Here is a 14,371-nt window from a genome sequence, read left to right as displayed (position 1 = left end):
GGAAATGTGATCCCATTTGTTGATATCCCACGTACCATCAGACTGATTATTGCATGTTTAGTTACTTTCACTTTCTCCTGTTTGGTGCTTCTCTCTCTGTGCATATTGCCCTCTACAGGGCAGGGAGGAGAATTCGATAACTGACTTTTATTGATCAATTTCTCTCCACCTATCCTACCACTTCAGAAGATATCTGTTTGACCAGGAGTCATCTGGATTTACTTCATGTTCCCTTTAGTGGCTGTTAGCACCCCTTTCATTGTATGGACCTACAGAGCTGAGAAATTCTTAATCATGTGTTCTGCTAAAGGTCCTAGGCATCTGGGATGCCAGGAGATGAGTTGAAGTATTTACATTTTTGGGTGAACTAATGTGGCTGCTTTTTTTTTTTTATAAACCTAAAATTTTTAACTCTGTGCCCCATTACAGGTATCGCACTAAACTTTAATCTTTCTTGAGTCAGGAAAAATAAATGGTCATGAGAAATTCTGTCGCTTGCTACACTCCCCTTCCTAATTCCACTTATGTCGGATGTATTATAAAAAAGCGCAAATGTTGAGCGACAAGGAGTTTTCAAGCCAAAACGCACATCTCGAACAAACTTTATTTTTTATCTCTAAAGTTTGAGCTATTCATGAACTAAGCTCTTCATGTTTATTAATCTCTAGACTTTGTCTATCTACACAGTTGAGGCTGTCACAAATCCAGACTTTTTACAATCAGAATTTGAGATCCCCCATTTATATTATCAATATTGCCTTGGATAAAATAAATGTGTCTGGGTTTAAGGATGATTGTTCTGTGAGGGACAATAAATGTGTTTCACTATAAGGTACATCTGAATTCTACATATCATGAATCTTTTAAATTCCCAAAATGGACCTAAACCTATTTGCTGTAAGGGTGTGTACGTCCATCAGTGTGACAGCTTGATTTGGTGTGTGTGTGTGTGTGTGTGTGTGTGTGTGTATACACTTCAGTACTATGAGACAAGTCAATTATTTTGGAAAGCTTTAAAGCACAATCCCAAATGTTTTTTAATATATAACTAAAATGCATTACATTCTTGGGGCAGAAGGGTTAATCATTGATAAGACAATGCAATGGTTTACAACCGTATTATTGAACAAAAGCCATCCATTGGCGTACAGTTCAATAGTTTTGCAAGTGAATTTGTCAATCATTTTGAAATTTGAGTGCTTGTTTAAGGATCCATTAATGTACACCTGCATCAGACATGCTTGTGTAATGTCTCTGGTGTGTTGCATCAAACAACATTTTTAGGTCACTGTGTCATTAACGTTTAATACTTGAAACACATCTTGATCACTTAGTTTGAATTTGCACTCCCAAGTGTTTTGAGCGCAAGAACGTAAAGTATGTTTGTGTTGTGCTACCTGAAGGGTTGTTTTGTTCACTGTATAAACTGCACATTGCCCATACAGCTGAAGTTTCACTTACTGCCAGGGGCATTTTTAGAGTTTGAAGAGTCTGTTTCTGTATCTTTGGTGGCTCCATATTGTAATATTTGTTATCTGTCTGTCTTTCCTGGTGTCTCCCTCATATTGTACCATTTATTGTCTGTCCGTGCTTTTTCTGGTTTCTTCATCTAGTACTCTTTCCTGGTGTCTCCATTATATTTCACTCTTGCTGTTTGTCTCTATCTTGTGTCTGGGTTGCCTCTTTTGGAGGGGGGAGTATCAGACTGTATCTCCTTGATTTGAGTTTGGCAAATCTATCAATAACCACACCATGCTCTGTCAACTACAGCATATTTTTCAATGGACAGAACTACCAGGTGATTAAGTCTATCCTGGTCCATAGTGCACCTTAACCATGTATGTAGACATCGGAGGGAACTGAAGGATCACTTGCAACTGCTCACAGGTGTAGCGAATCAGCTCTATGAAATATTAATAATCAATCATAACTTGTTATAATCGATTATGAATATTTGGATCAGTTAATCGGGTTAACGTGATGTAGCTACATTAACATTACAACCAAATACTCGGTTCATCCCGTGAACACTCAATTTTGGTTATTAATTAATTAATTAATAGAAATGTACATTTCCGGGGCAAGGGAAATGTCTTTCTTACTAAGTATTAAGAGCAAGTAGTCAAAATCTATGATTAGTGACTTTAGATATGAGCTTGAGACACAGACAACTTTACATGTGACATGAACAAGACTTTATTAACTAGACTAAACATTTAAACTACTCTAACATACATATACATACATTCATACAGTTTACCAAGGGAAAGAGGGCTGAAGCAGAATACAGGAAGGCAAGAAGTTATAGCATTGTTTGAAGTTCAGCAGATCAACAGCCTGAGCAAACCATCATATTAGTTCTGACACGCCCTTTTTAGAAAGGGGTTAAGGATACTTAATGTATCAAATAATGAGACTAAGTTTGATACTTGCATGTCCCACTTGAATTAAACTGTCCTGATGCAATTTGTTGATGGCTTGAGTTGATCTTTGATGATGTTGTCTTGATGAGAGAGAGAACCAGTGGGAGTCAGAGACAAGGCCGTAGCCTGGCGCACGCTTGGGAGTCCTTGGGGCCTTCTAGTTCAGCATCATTCAGCGAGAGAGTAAGAGAGCACAAGGCTCAGAGGGCAAGAGAGGCAGGAAGCCAGAGGAGCATAAGAGAGCGAAGAGAGTGGGCGCAGTAGTTTTATACCCTTAGAAAACATGTCCCACCTCTCATTGGCTCGACCAATGAGAAGGGTTTGGGTTCCAGGCGGGAATTTGGTTTATTGCTCTTTGTTCTCACATTTCTCATTGCATGTGCAAGAAAGAAAACTAGGAAATATACTTGTAATACTAATATGTTGTTGTTATCGACATATCATGTACACAGTCATTTCGATCTTCAAAATACCAAGTTATAGAGACCAAATATGCCACACATATGATTTCGGTTAACCATAGTATGCAAAGTCTGAAACATTAACCCATTAGTTTGCAAGAAAACATAGATCAAGCACATTTAAGGGAAAATGTGAGATGGCACATTAGATACATGTCAATATTTATCACATGGATATATAGAATATATATATAGGATTAACAGGGTTCATTTCTCTTTCTCAGTAAGAGAATGAAGTGAGGGTCAGCACTTCTCTGAACATTCCTTTCTCACATGGTACGGGTTCAGAAGGCTGAAGTCACGAGGGTCTCTGGAGTGTCTCTCTGGGTCGTAAAAACGTCAATAGCGCATTCTACTCCAGACTCGCTGGCGCTCCCCGGTGATTTAGATGGGGAGAAACAGTGTGGGGGTTTTCTTTAGGACCCCTAGCACACAATGTGTGCCCTGTATTTAGAATTAATGAGTTCATGATTCTCCGTTCATACTCTACACAGGAATGCTTTGTGCCACCTAAAAAACAGGTTTTAAATGGGGAACATGTCAGAGTCGAGCAGCCTGTATACACCTAGCATTTCCAGGGTTGCACCTTCCTCCTTTTTCCTAGCTAAGTATTGTTTGGCTACAAGTATTTCCTCTGATCTTAGCTGTAATGTGTAGTGTATGGCTACATTTGCTATAAACTCTTCAGAGAGGAATGTGGCTGAGCCTGTGTACCTTTCAACTGTTAATCAGAAGGTCATTGGTTTGATCCCCACAGCCACCACCATTGTGTGCTTGAGCAAGGCACTTATCTCCAGGTTGCTCTGGGGGGATTGTCCCTGTAATAAGGCTTTGGATAAAAGCATCTTCCAAATGCATAAATGTAAGATTATCTCCCACACCAGAGAACCGCTTGTCAAGCTCTTTAAGCATTCTATCAAGACAAGGAAAAAACAATTACCTTTTCAGATTTTCTGCACTACTGAGCTCAGTGCTTTGGCCACAAGATAATTCTAACACATAGTCATCCATCCTCTTCTGTTTGTGTCTTGGACCATCAGATGGCACCTGGATGTGATTGGACTCACATATTGTTTTTGCTTGGTGGTACAGGTCTCCAGCCATATTGTCAGTACGCTTTGTGCAAGTGTATCATAGAAGGCTTCTTTGAACTCAACTGCTTGTGCCAAGTCCACAGACTCACCTTGAAGATATTTGTGCAATTCAGATGTGGTGGAAAGCGTGCTCTGGAACATTAGCAACATATAGACTGTAGGAAACCTGCACAGCTTTGCCCTGAGACATATTGCCATTGGTGTTGAAATATTCTCGAGGGTCTTTTAGACAGCTGAGAAATTATTCAGCATGACATCAACAGAACCCAGCTGACATGACCATCTGGTCTTAGAAAGATGAACGAGCTCACTTTTCTGCATACCAAGTGGTTTCTGTACACAAGTTAACTTATTATGGTTAGCAAGAGACACGCTGAATAAAGACTACACACACTCTGTGTCAAAGAATTCACTGGCTTCTGTGACTGCTTTGCAGATGTAACATAAAACCAGGTTAAGTTCATGTGCAGTGGAAATATATTGCTCCTGGGTGCTTGGCACGGAAGCGAGCCTGTACGCCACCAACTAGACCACTCATAACTGATGGGCCAGCATAAGCTTGAGCCACACACTGCAGGCCATTTGACACCAGCATTTGCTCCAAATGGACTCAAGATGGCGCCAAGTATGGCTGCTGCGAGCTCCGACACAACACTGCAGTTTTCTCTTTGTTTTGTGTACAGTTTTTAGATTTATTTGTCTTTGATGTTGTCTGCCTTATTGTATACGACAAACAAACGCTTTTGGAAATTGGTTCTACAATTACACACCATAAACCGGACTTCAAATTCCTCAATGCCGACCAGCTGTTTACAAACACGCCAGTGGAGCCTTTTGTATGGGCTGCCCGGCTGCAGAAACGCAGAAGGAAAAGGGGAAAAAGAGCCACCGTTCTCATCAGAGTAAGACGTCGTGCAAATTGACCCCCGCTACCCAGTATACTACTGGCAAATGTTCAGTCTCTGTACAACAAGCTTTGCGAGCTGAGAGCATGGATCTCTTTCCAACGAGAGTCGGCTGCGTTATTTGCCTTACAGAAACCTGGCTGACTGCAGAGATTTCAGACTCCGCCATCAAACCCACGGGTTTCTCTGTGCACCGAGCGGACAGAGCGAAAGACCTCTCAGGTAAAAGCAGAGGTGGTTGTATATGTTTTATGATCAACAAATCATGGTGTGAGCAGAGGAACATACATTTTATCAAGTCATTATCACAGCTGTGTGCATCCCCCCACAAGCCGACACAGACCGGGCACTTAAGGAACTGTATGGGAGTATAAGTGAACAGGAAACCGCGCACCCTGAGGCCGCATTCATTGTTACCGGGGACTTTAACAAAGCCAATTTTAAAACAATCGCACTAAAATACCACCAACACATCAGCTTCAACACACGAGGGTACCGGGTTTTGTACCATTGCTTTTCTCCTTTCCGCGATGGCTACAAATCCCTCCCCTGCCCACCATTTGGCAAATCGGACCACTCTTCTGTTCTGCTTCTGCCCGCTTACAGGCAGAAACTGAAACAGGAAGCACCCACCCTCAGAACGATCCAGTGCTGGTCGGACCAATCAGACTCTGCGCTACAAGACTGTTTTGATCACGTGGACTGGGAGATGTTCCTCTGATGACGACATCGAGGATTACGCTGAAAGTATAACGTGTTTCATCAGGAAGTGCGTAGAGGACGTTGTGCCAACCAAAACTATACGGATTTACCCCAACCAGAAACCATGGGTTAATGGCGACGTTCGCACGGCACTTAATGCACGGACCTCCGCTTTTAATTCTGGGAATACGGAGGAGCATAAACAAAGCAGTTATTCCCTCCGTAACTCTATCAGTGCAGCCAAACGGCAATACAGGCACAAAATTGAAGGACAGTTCAACACCACCGACACTAGAAGTATGTAGCAGGGAATTAACATCATCACAGACTACAAAAGGAATAAAAACTCAGCCGTGAACACCGCTGCCTCTCTCCCGGATGAGCTTAATAACTGTTATGCTCATTTCGAGGACAATAACACCGCCCTCGCAGACAGAGCACTAACGGCTGACGCTACAGATGATGGTTCACTCTCCGTCTCTGTTGCGGATGTAACCCGATAACCCTTCCGACGGGAAGGAACCAACTGGCTGGTGTTTTTACGGACATTTTCAACCTGTCCCTCTCCCTGTCTGTAGTACCCACATGCTTCAAAACGTCAACCATTGTGCCTGTACCGAAAAAAGCCAAAATCACTTGTTTAAATGACTGGCGCCCTGTTGCTCTGACCCCCATCATCAGCAAATGCTTTGAGAGGCTAATCAGAGATCACATCTGCTCTGTGCTCCTCGCTGTGCAGCTGGATTCTGGACTTCCTGTCAGACGTCAGGTGGTTAGAATGGGCAGCAACATCTCCTCAATACTGGAGCCCGAAAGGGCTGTGTTCTCAGCCCACTCCTATATTCCCTGTACACACATGACTGTGTGGCAACACATAGCTCCAATGCCATCATTAAGATTACTGACGATACGACGGTGGTAGGTCTGATCACTGACAATGATGAAACAGCCTACAGAGAGGAGGTGCACACTCTGACAGGCTGGTGTCAGGAGCACAACCTCTCCCTCAACGTCAGTAAAACCAAGGCGCTTGAGATGTACTTCAGGAAGAAAGACAGAGAACACAGCCCCAACACCATTAATGGAGCACCGGTGGAGAGAGTCAGCAGTTTCAAGTTCCTTGGTGTCCACATCACTGAGGAACTCACATGGTGCGTCCACATTGAGGCCGAGGAAGTTTGGAATGAACCACCACATCCTCACACGGTTCTACACCAGTACTGTAGAGAGCATTCTGACTGCTGCATCACCGCCCGGTATGGCAATAGCACAGCCCACAACCGCAAAGCTCTGCAAAGTGTGGTGCGAACTGCCAGACACATCATCGGAGGTGAGCTTCCATCCCTACAGGACATCTATAACAGGCGGTGTGTGAAAAAGCTCTGAGGATCATCAGAGACTCCAGCCACCCGAGTCATGGTCTGTTCTCACTGCTACCATCAGGCAGGCGGTATCGCAGCATCAGGACCCGCACCAGCCGACTACATGACAGCTTCTTCCCCAAGCAATCCGACTTTTGAAAACTTGATCTCTCACGATTAATAATCAGCACTGCATTTTATTAATCTTATATCTCACACTGGACTGTCAAATATATTCTCTTCAATACAACTACTGTATATATAATTTTTATAAACTCTTTATTTATTTTATTGTATGTGTATTCTATATTGTGTGTATTGTTTACTGTACATTGTATATAATTATTGTGTTGTGTAAGTATGTGTACATTTTGATATGTAAATTGTGTTGGGTAAATACGTTGTTTATTGTAAACTGGTATATGTCTAGTCACTGTTGCTCGGAACTGCACACAAGACTTTAAATTGTTAAACTGTTGCACTTGTGTACATGGTATTGTGACAATAAAGTGATTTGATTAACATGGTGCTCCAAAACACTTTAAAAAGTAAAATGCTATATGTTAAAAATATATGGTAACAAGATGTTTTGTGTTTGACTTTTTAAACTATTTTATATTACTTGTCATTTAAATGTATACGCAAAGAGCCAAAGTGGGTTAAAACTGACACTATTCTGGGAATTATAATTTTTTGTTGTGGATCATTTAATATGTAAATAATTCATTTAAAATGTACAGCTCCACTGCATCATAACTTTATTACACATTTAATTAAAAATACAAGAATTTTGAGATTTATGACTTAGTACCTGACCAAGTAGAGACTGTTTCTGTACTGCTACGCTCCACACGTTTTCATCACCCTGATTCATGTTAATCATTCTGGTTTAACCTGTTTATTCTATTTCTATTTTAATGCAAATAAATCCTCTCATCTTAAATTATAAAGTTCTCAAACAGTTCACAGGCCAGCTGCATATATGTAACATCATCTCCAGCCTGATTCGGATATAGGCTACGGTCTTTCCATATTGTCATTTGCAAGTCCAGAGTAGAATTAATTTAATTAATTAAGCTGAAAGGGGAGGAGACACCTTAATTCAAAGCTGTATTTAATGGCCCAACCTATCAGTGGTGTGTACTGAGGCATTGTCTGCAGGTTTGCCAAAATGGAGCTCAGTCAAGGTGCAATTTTGGTTCTTGTGTGTGCTGTTTTTGGTCTGTGCAGTGCATGGAACAATTTGGGACGATTTAAAGATCCCAAATCAGACCTGGCTTCTGTGGCGTCTTCATTCAGAGGTCCTGTCTTTTCACCTGCTGGTCTTTGGAAACATCAACAGATAGCTGCTCCATATCAGGGTGCTTTGAGTGGTGATTCCAGAGGACTTGTGCAAGAGCCTCTTGGTGTTCAGTCCAAGCAGCTAATGCAAGGTCCAGTGAAGCCATTGGACTGGAGATATCCCATTGTTCCTGAAGTACTGAGCGAGTTGGCAGTGGATTTTCAGTTGAGGCAGCCTATTACTCCTAGCAGTGTAGCTGTTCAATGTGGAGAGCGAGCGGTACTGATAGAAGCAAAGCGAGACTTGTTTGGTAACGGTCTCTTGATCCAGCCATCTGGTCTTACTTTGGGAGGATGTTCTGCAGTTGGTGAGGACTCTGAATCTAAGGTTCTCATCTTTGAATATGAGCTACAGGACTGCAACAGTGTGCTGATGGTGAGAACTCCGTACATTACTCTTGTTTGCTGTAGTCGAGTATGAACGTCTGTGTAACCCCACTCCTTTTTTACAGATGACTGAAGATGCGCTTGTCTACACATTTGCCCTTACGTACACCCCTGAGTCATATGTTGGAACTCCAATTCACAGGGCTAATAGTGCCAACATTGGCATTCAGTGCCATTATTCAAGGCAAGTGACTTTGTAGCGTTCATCTCCAGGTCATGGTGACTTCTAAGGGATGTATTACTATAGCTTGTAATCGGCTTCATTTGAGCATTAAACTTGTTCCTTGATACAAATTGCAATTTCAAGGTGAGTCTGTTCATTTGTTGGCAGAGTTGGTCAAGCTACTTGCAATTTAACGTTGAAGCCTACATGCTAACTGTAATTAGCCTTACTATTTGAGTTGCCCTTAAAATATTTAGCTACTCCACTAGCTGCTAATTGGTAGCTAGCTAACTTGACTGTAAGGAGATATTTAAGATCTGAGAAGTTCCATTTGAGACAAAGTGAACATTAACTTTATAAAAATGCAGGGGCTCAAGTAAATTTGTTTATTTTAAGTGGGTCATTTTACATAGACATGGCTTTTAGCTGATGACTGCACACCATTTGGCAGCCTTATTAGTTAATATCCTTGGATTTATTTATATTTTTTTTCGAAGTACAGATTCTGCTTGAATGAGGAAACTTAACTCCGCAGGCATTGGTGCTGACTACCACACCTGGAGTTGCGAGTTCGAATCCAGGGTGTGCTGAGTGACACTCCCGGTTTCCTAGGTAACAAAGTTTGCCCGGTTGCTAGGGAGGGTAGAGTCTTATTGGTTAACCTCCTCGTTGTATCTATAATGTGTGCTTCTCGCTCCTTGGATTGCTCTGAGTTCTGCATCGATACCGCAGAGAATAGCGTGGGCTTCCATATGCGCTTTGTCTCCGGTAACATGCTTAAGCCACGTGATAAGGTGCATGGATTGACCAACTGTTTCAGAGGCATTTGAGATCTTCTGCTACCTGGATTAAGGAGTCACTATGAGTCTTGGGTATTCCAAATAGGGGAGGGGGGATGCTCTAGTTTAAGTTTGTACTTTTAGCGTACTGTATGTTGCACAAGCTTATCACCTTAACCACATGGCAATGCCTCTTAAACTTCAGGTTTCGCAATGTGAGCAGCAATGTCTTGATGCCAGCATGGGTCCCTTTTGCTTCAATGGCGTCTGGGGAAGAAGTCTTGGTTTTCTCCTTGAAGCTCATGACTGGTTAGTATTTCATCCGAATTCAGCTTTGTGACATTGGCTGTATCCTAAATGTGGCTTCTCTTGCAGATGACTGGTCCTTCCAGAGGCCTTCCAACTTGTACTTCCTGGGTGACCTTCTTCATTTTGAAGCCTCTGTGATTTTGTTCAATCATGTTCCTCTACGTGTTCTTGTGGACAGTTGTGTGGCCACTCCATTGCCTGATGTGCAAGCTCAGCCGAGATATTCCTTTATTGAGAATCATGGGTAAGATCAGTTCTTATTAAAGTTGCATCAGTTAGTTCTAGAAGGTAATGCCTGGCTGCCAGGTCTTGGAAGGGTGTTTGAGCGAAGGTGTTGGTTTTCTGACTCCGACAAGCCCAATTAATGCAGTTCAACCAGGTGGCTTGTCTTGTGAACTACATGCTATCCTTAATTGCTTTTGGTAATGCCACCGTCTGTCTTTAGGTGCTTTGTGGATGGCAAGTCTACAGGTTCCAATTCCTACTTCCTGCCTCAATCTCGGACCGACAAATTACAGTTCCAGCTCGAAGCATTCCTGTTCCAGCAGGGAGACAATCCCTCTGTATGTAGGAATTGGATAACGAATTTTATTTTTTCTCCCAGTTTTATAACTTCTGTTGCTTTTGCAGATCTACATCACATGCGTTCTGAAGGCCACTCTTGCCTCCACCCCCACTGATGCCCAGCACAAGTCTTGTTCCTTCTATTCCAATGGGTGAGCTTCTTGCCATGTGGAGTTTGATTAAGCTGAAGGTGCAGTGTCTGATCCTCTTAATTGCAGGTGGTTTGCTGCTGATGGCAATGACCAAGTTTGTGGCTGTTGTGACTCCACGTGTGGATCAGGCAGTTTAAGTGCCCCTGCTGGCTATGGAGGTTGGTAGAATGCATTTCTAAGGCGTCTCTAAAAGAGGGGCTGCTTGACTTGGTTTTCTCTTCTAGGTCCTCAGTGGGAAGGAAAGGCCACCTTTGGTCCCATCGTGGTTCAACGGCAGCAGAAGACTGGTTTTCAATAAAACTGGCAATATTGGCCATTTTGCTCTACTCTGTCTGGCTTCATGTATTTCATGTGACTAGTTAGACTAACTCCTGGTGTACTTCAGTTTGTAGTATAACTGGTTTGATTAGAAAACATGATCCCGTTTGTTTCTGATATCCCCTGTACCATCAGACTGATTGTGCCAGGTTTAGTTACTTTCACTTTCTCCTGTTTTTGGTGCTTTTCTCTGTGCATATTGCCCTCTAATGTGCAGGGAGGAAAATTTGATAAATTACTTTACAAAAAAATAAAATAAAATATTCTCAAATTTTCCCCATTACAGGTACCTCCCTGTAAACTTCGTTTTTTGCTTTTTTTTTTTAAGAAAAGTCAGGAAAAATAAATTATGAAATGCTGTTATTTTAAGCTACATTTCTTTCTGACTAATTCCACTTAATGTTGGATGTGTTATGAAATGTGACTCTCAAATGTTGAGTGACAACGAGTTTTGTCAAGATAAATGCACAAACCTCGAACAAACTTTGTTTTATCTGTGATCAAAGAGTTTCATGTGTTCATGACAGGAGCTCACACACATTTTATAATGTGGAGACATACTTTTGACCATCAGAATTTGTGAATATACTTTTGAGATTTCCCCCCCCCCCCCGGTGAAATAAAAAGCATGATCACTCCGAGGCATTAGTTTGTTTCACTAACAAACTAATGCCTCAGATGATCCAAGATGGCGGCGCGGTAGCACGCAGCGGCCACTCCGGATCCACAATGGTGCTATTTTTGTTAAAAAAGCCCGACTTTTGCAACACATGGACATCGGAGCAACCAGTGTTCGTGTCTACCATCGCCAGACACTACTCAAATATAAGACTCATGCAAAAACCAAGCTGCAGGAGGCGCTACGCGTACTCGGCTTGCTGCAGAGACCAGGCCTCCAGCCCTCGGCGTCGCCTGATGCCGGTGGCCGGGGGAGAGGACGTCGTAAGCGGTGTGCGAGAAAGCGGAAGCGCTGAAAGAGGGCGGGGTCCATGCTAGGCTAAAAACAAACCCTAGCCGGCCGGCTCTCCCGTCTATCCTGCTCTCAAATGTTTGCTTCCTGGACAATAAACTGGACTATATCCGACTCCAGCGGGCTACGCAGCGTGAGTTTAGAGACTGCTGCGTCTTTGTTTTCACGGAGACGTGGCTCAGCGACAGAGTTCCGGATGCCGCCATTCAGCTAGACGGGCTCGCCTCGCTTCGCGCCGACAGAAATACAGCTCTCTGCGGTAAGACTCGCGGTGGTGGCTTGTGTGTTTACATCAACACGGAATGGTGCAAGAACTCTATGCTAGTCTCTAGTTACTGTTCATCGCTGTTGGAGCTTGTGACTGTTAGATGCAGACCTTTTTATCTACCACGGGAATTCACCACTGTTTGCATAACCGGAGTTTACATTCCCCCAGCGATAACGCTAAGGAAGCGCTCTGTGAACTGTATGGGGCTGTGAGCGAACTGCAGAACGCTCACCCCGACGGACTGTTTATTGTCGCCGGAGATTTCAACCATGCAAATCTCAAGACAGTGCTCCCTAAATTCCATCAGTATGTGGACTTTGCAACGAGAGGGGCGAACACGCTTGATCTTGTTTACACAAACATCCCAGGCGCGTACCGGGCGGAGCCCCGCCCCCACCTCGGCTACTCAGACCACATCTCTGTTATGTTAATTCCAGCATACAGACCGCTCGTCAGACGCACAAAACCGCTTCAGAAGCAGGTGAAAACCTGGCCAGCAGGAGCCATCTCTGCTCTTCAGGACTGTTTTGAGTGTACTGACTGGCACATGTTCAGGGAGGCTGCAACATATGGCGATTCTACCAACTTGGAGGAATACACAGCATCAGTGACCAGCTACATCAGCAAGTGCATTGATGATGTCACTTTCTCCAAGACCATCACCACACACTCCAACCAGAAGCCGTGGATGACTGCGGAGGTGCGCACGCTGCTGAGGTCCCGAGACTCCGCCTTCAGAGCAGGCGATAAGGCAGCCCTAAGAACAGCTAGGGCCAAACTGTCACGGGCAATCAGAGAGGCAAAGCGCGCACACGCCCAGAGAATCCACAGTCACTTCCAGGACAGCGGTGACACGCGGCGCATGTGGCAGGGCATCCAGGCCATCACCAACTACAGGACAACATCAGTTGCCTGTGACAAAGATGCCTCCCTTCCAGATGCGCTGAACGACTTCTACGCTCGGTTTGAAGTGCAGAACGACGTGATGGCGAGGAAGTCCACCCCTCCTCCCAACGACCAGGTGCTCTGTCTTACCACGGCAGATGTGAGGAAAACTCTACGTAGAGTCAACCCACGGAAGGCTGCTGGACCAGACAACATTCCTGGCAGAGTGCTCAGAGGATGTGCAGACCAGCTAGCAGATGTTCTTACCGACATCTTCAACATCTCTCTGAGCAGCGCCGTTGTTCCAACGTGCTTCAAGGCCACCACCATCATCCCCATGCCAAAGAAGTCTTCAGTGTCCTGCCTCAACGACTACCGTCCCGTCGCACTTACACCCATCATCATGAAGTGCTTCGAGAGGCTCGTCATGAGGCAGATTAAGACCCAGCTGCCCCCCTCACTAGACCCACTGCAGTTTGCATATCGTTCAAACCGTTCAACGGACGATGCCATCACCACAACCCTCCATCTGGCCCTCACCCACCTAGACAATAAGGACTCATACGTTCGAATGCTGTTCATAGATTTCAGCTCAGCATTCAACACAATCATTCCCCAGCACCTGATTGGAAAGCTGAACCTGCTGGGCCTGGACACCTCCCTCTGCAACTGGATCCTGGACTTCCTGACTGGGAGACCTCAGTCAGTCCGGATCGGGAACAGCATCTCCACCACCACCACACTGAGCACTGGGGCCCCCCAGGGCTGTGTGCTCAGTCCACTGCTGTTCACTCTGCTGACTCACGACTGTGCAGCAATGCACAGCTCGAATCACATCATCAAGTTCGCCGATGACACGACCGTGGTGGGTCTCATCAGCAAGAACAACGAGTCAGCATACAGAGAGGAGGTGCAGCGGCTGACGAACTGGTGTAGAGCCAACAACCTGTCCCTGAATGTCGACAAAACAAAAGAGATGGTTGTTGACTTTAGGAGAGCACAAGGTGAACACACTCCGCTGAACATCGACGGCTCCTCTGTGGAGATCGTCAAGAGCACCAAATTTCTTGGTGTTCACCTGGCGGAGAACCTCACCTGGTCCCTCAACACCAGCTCTATCACCAAGAAAGCCCAGCAGCGTCTCTACTTTCTTCGAAGGCTGAGAAAAGCACATCTCCCAACCCCTATCCTCACTACATTCTATAGAGGGACTATTGAGAGCATCCTGAGCAGCTGCATCACTGCCTGGTTTGGGACTTGCACCGTTTCGGACCGCAAAGCCCTGCAGA

General features: G+C 44.3%; 1 protein-coding gene across 1 annotated transcript; it reads left to right on the top strand.

Moving 5' to 3' along the window:
* Nucleotides 1-8,117: 8,117 nt before the first annotated feature.
* LOC127662269 (zona pellucida sperm-binding protein 3-like) lies at nt 8,118-10,939 on the top strand. The gene is made up of 8 exons (XM_052153400.1): nt 8,118-8,663; nt 8,740-8,858; nt 9,822-9,925; nt 9,992-10,169; nt 10,371-10,488; nt 10,556-10,641; nt 10,708-10,799; nt 10,866-10,939. The coding sequence occupies exons 1-8, from the start codon at nt 8,118-8,120 to the stop codon at nt 10,937-10,939; spliced, it is 1,317 nt and encodes a 438-aa protein (XP_052009360.1).
* The last annotated feature ends 3,432 nt before the right edge of the window (nt 10,940-14,371 follow it).

This window comes from Xyrauchen texanus, chromosome 22 (assembly GCF_025860055.1).
Source record: "Xyrauchen texanus isolate HMW12.3.18 chromosome 22, RBS_HiC_50CHRs, whole genome shotgun sequence".
Taxonomy (NCBI): domain Eukaryota; kingdom Metazoa; phylum Chordata; class Actinopteri; order Cypriniformes; family Catostomidae; genus Xyrauchen; species Xyrauchen texanus.
Note: the sequence above shows the minus strand (reverse complement) of the source record. Positions and strands in the feature narration are given on the sequence as shown.

Bases quoted from the DNA above. Each gene is read 5' to 3' on its own strand.
- LOC127662269 (XM_052153400.1), top strand. From the start codon at position 8,118: ATGGAGCTCAGTCAAGGTGCAATTTTGGTTCTTGTGTGTGCTGTTTTT. The intron at 8,859-9,821 runs GCAAGTGACTTT...CTTAAACTTCAG, and splicing joins ATTCAGTGCCATTATTCAAG to GTTTCGCAATGTGAGCAGCA. The intron at 9,926-9,991 runs GTTAGTATTTCA...CTTCTCTTGCAG, and splicing joins CTCCTTGAAGCTCATGACTG to ATGACTGGTCCTTCCAGAGG.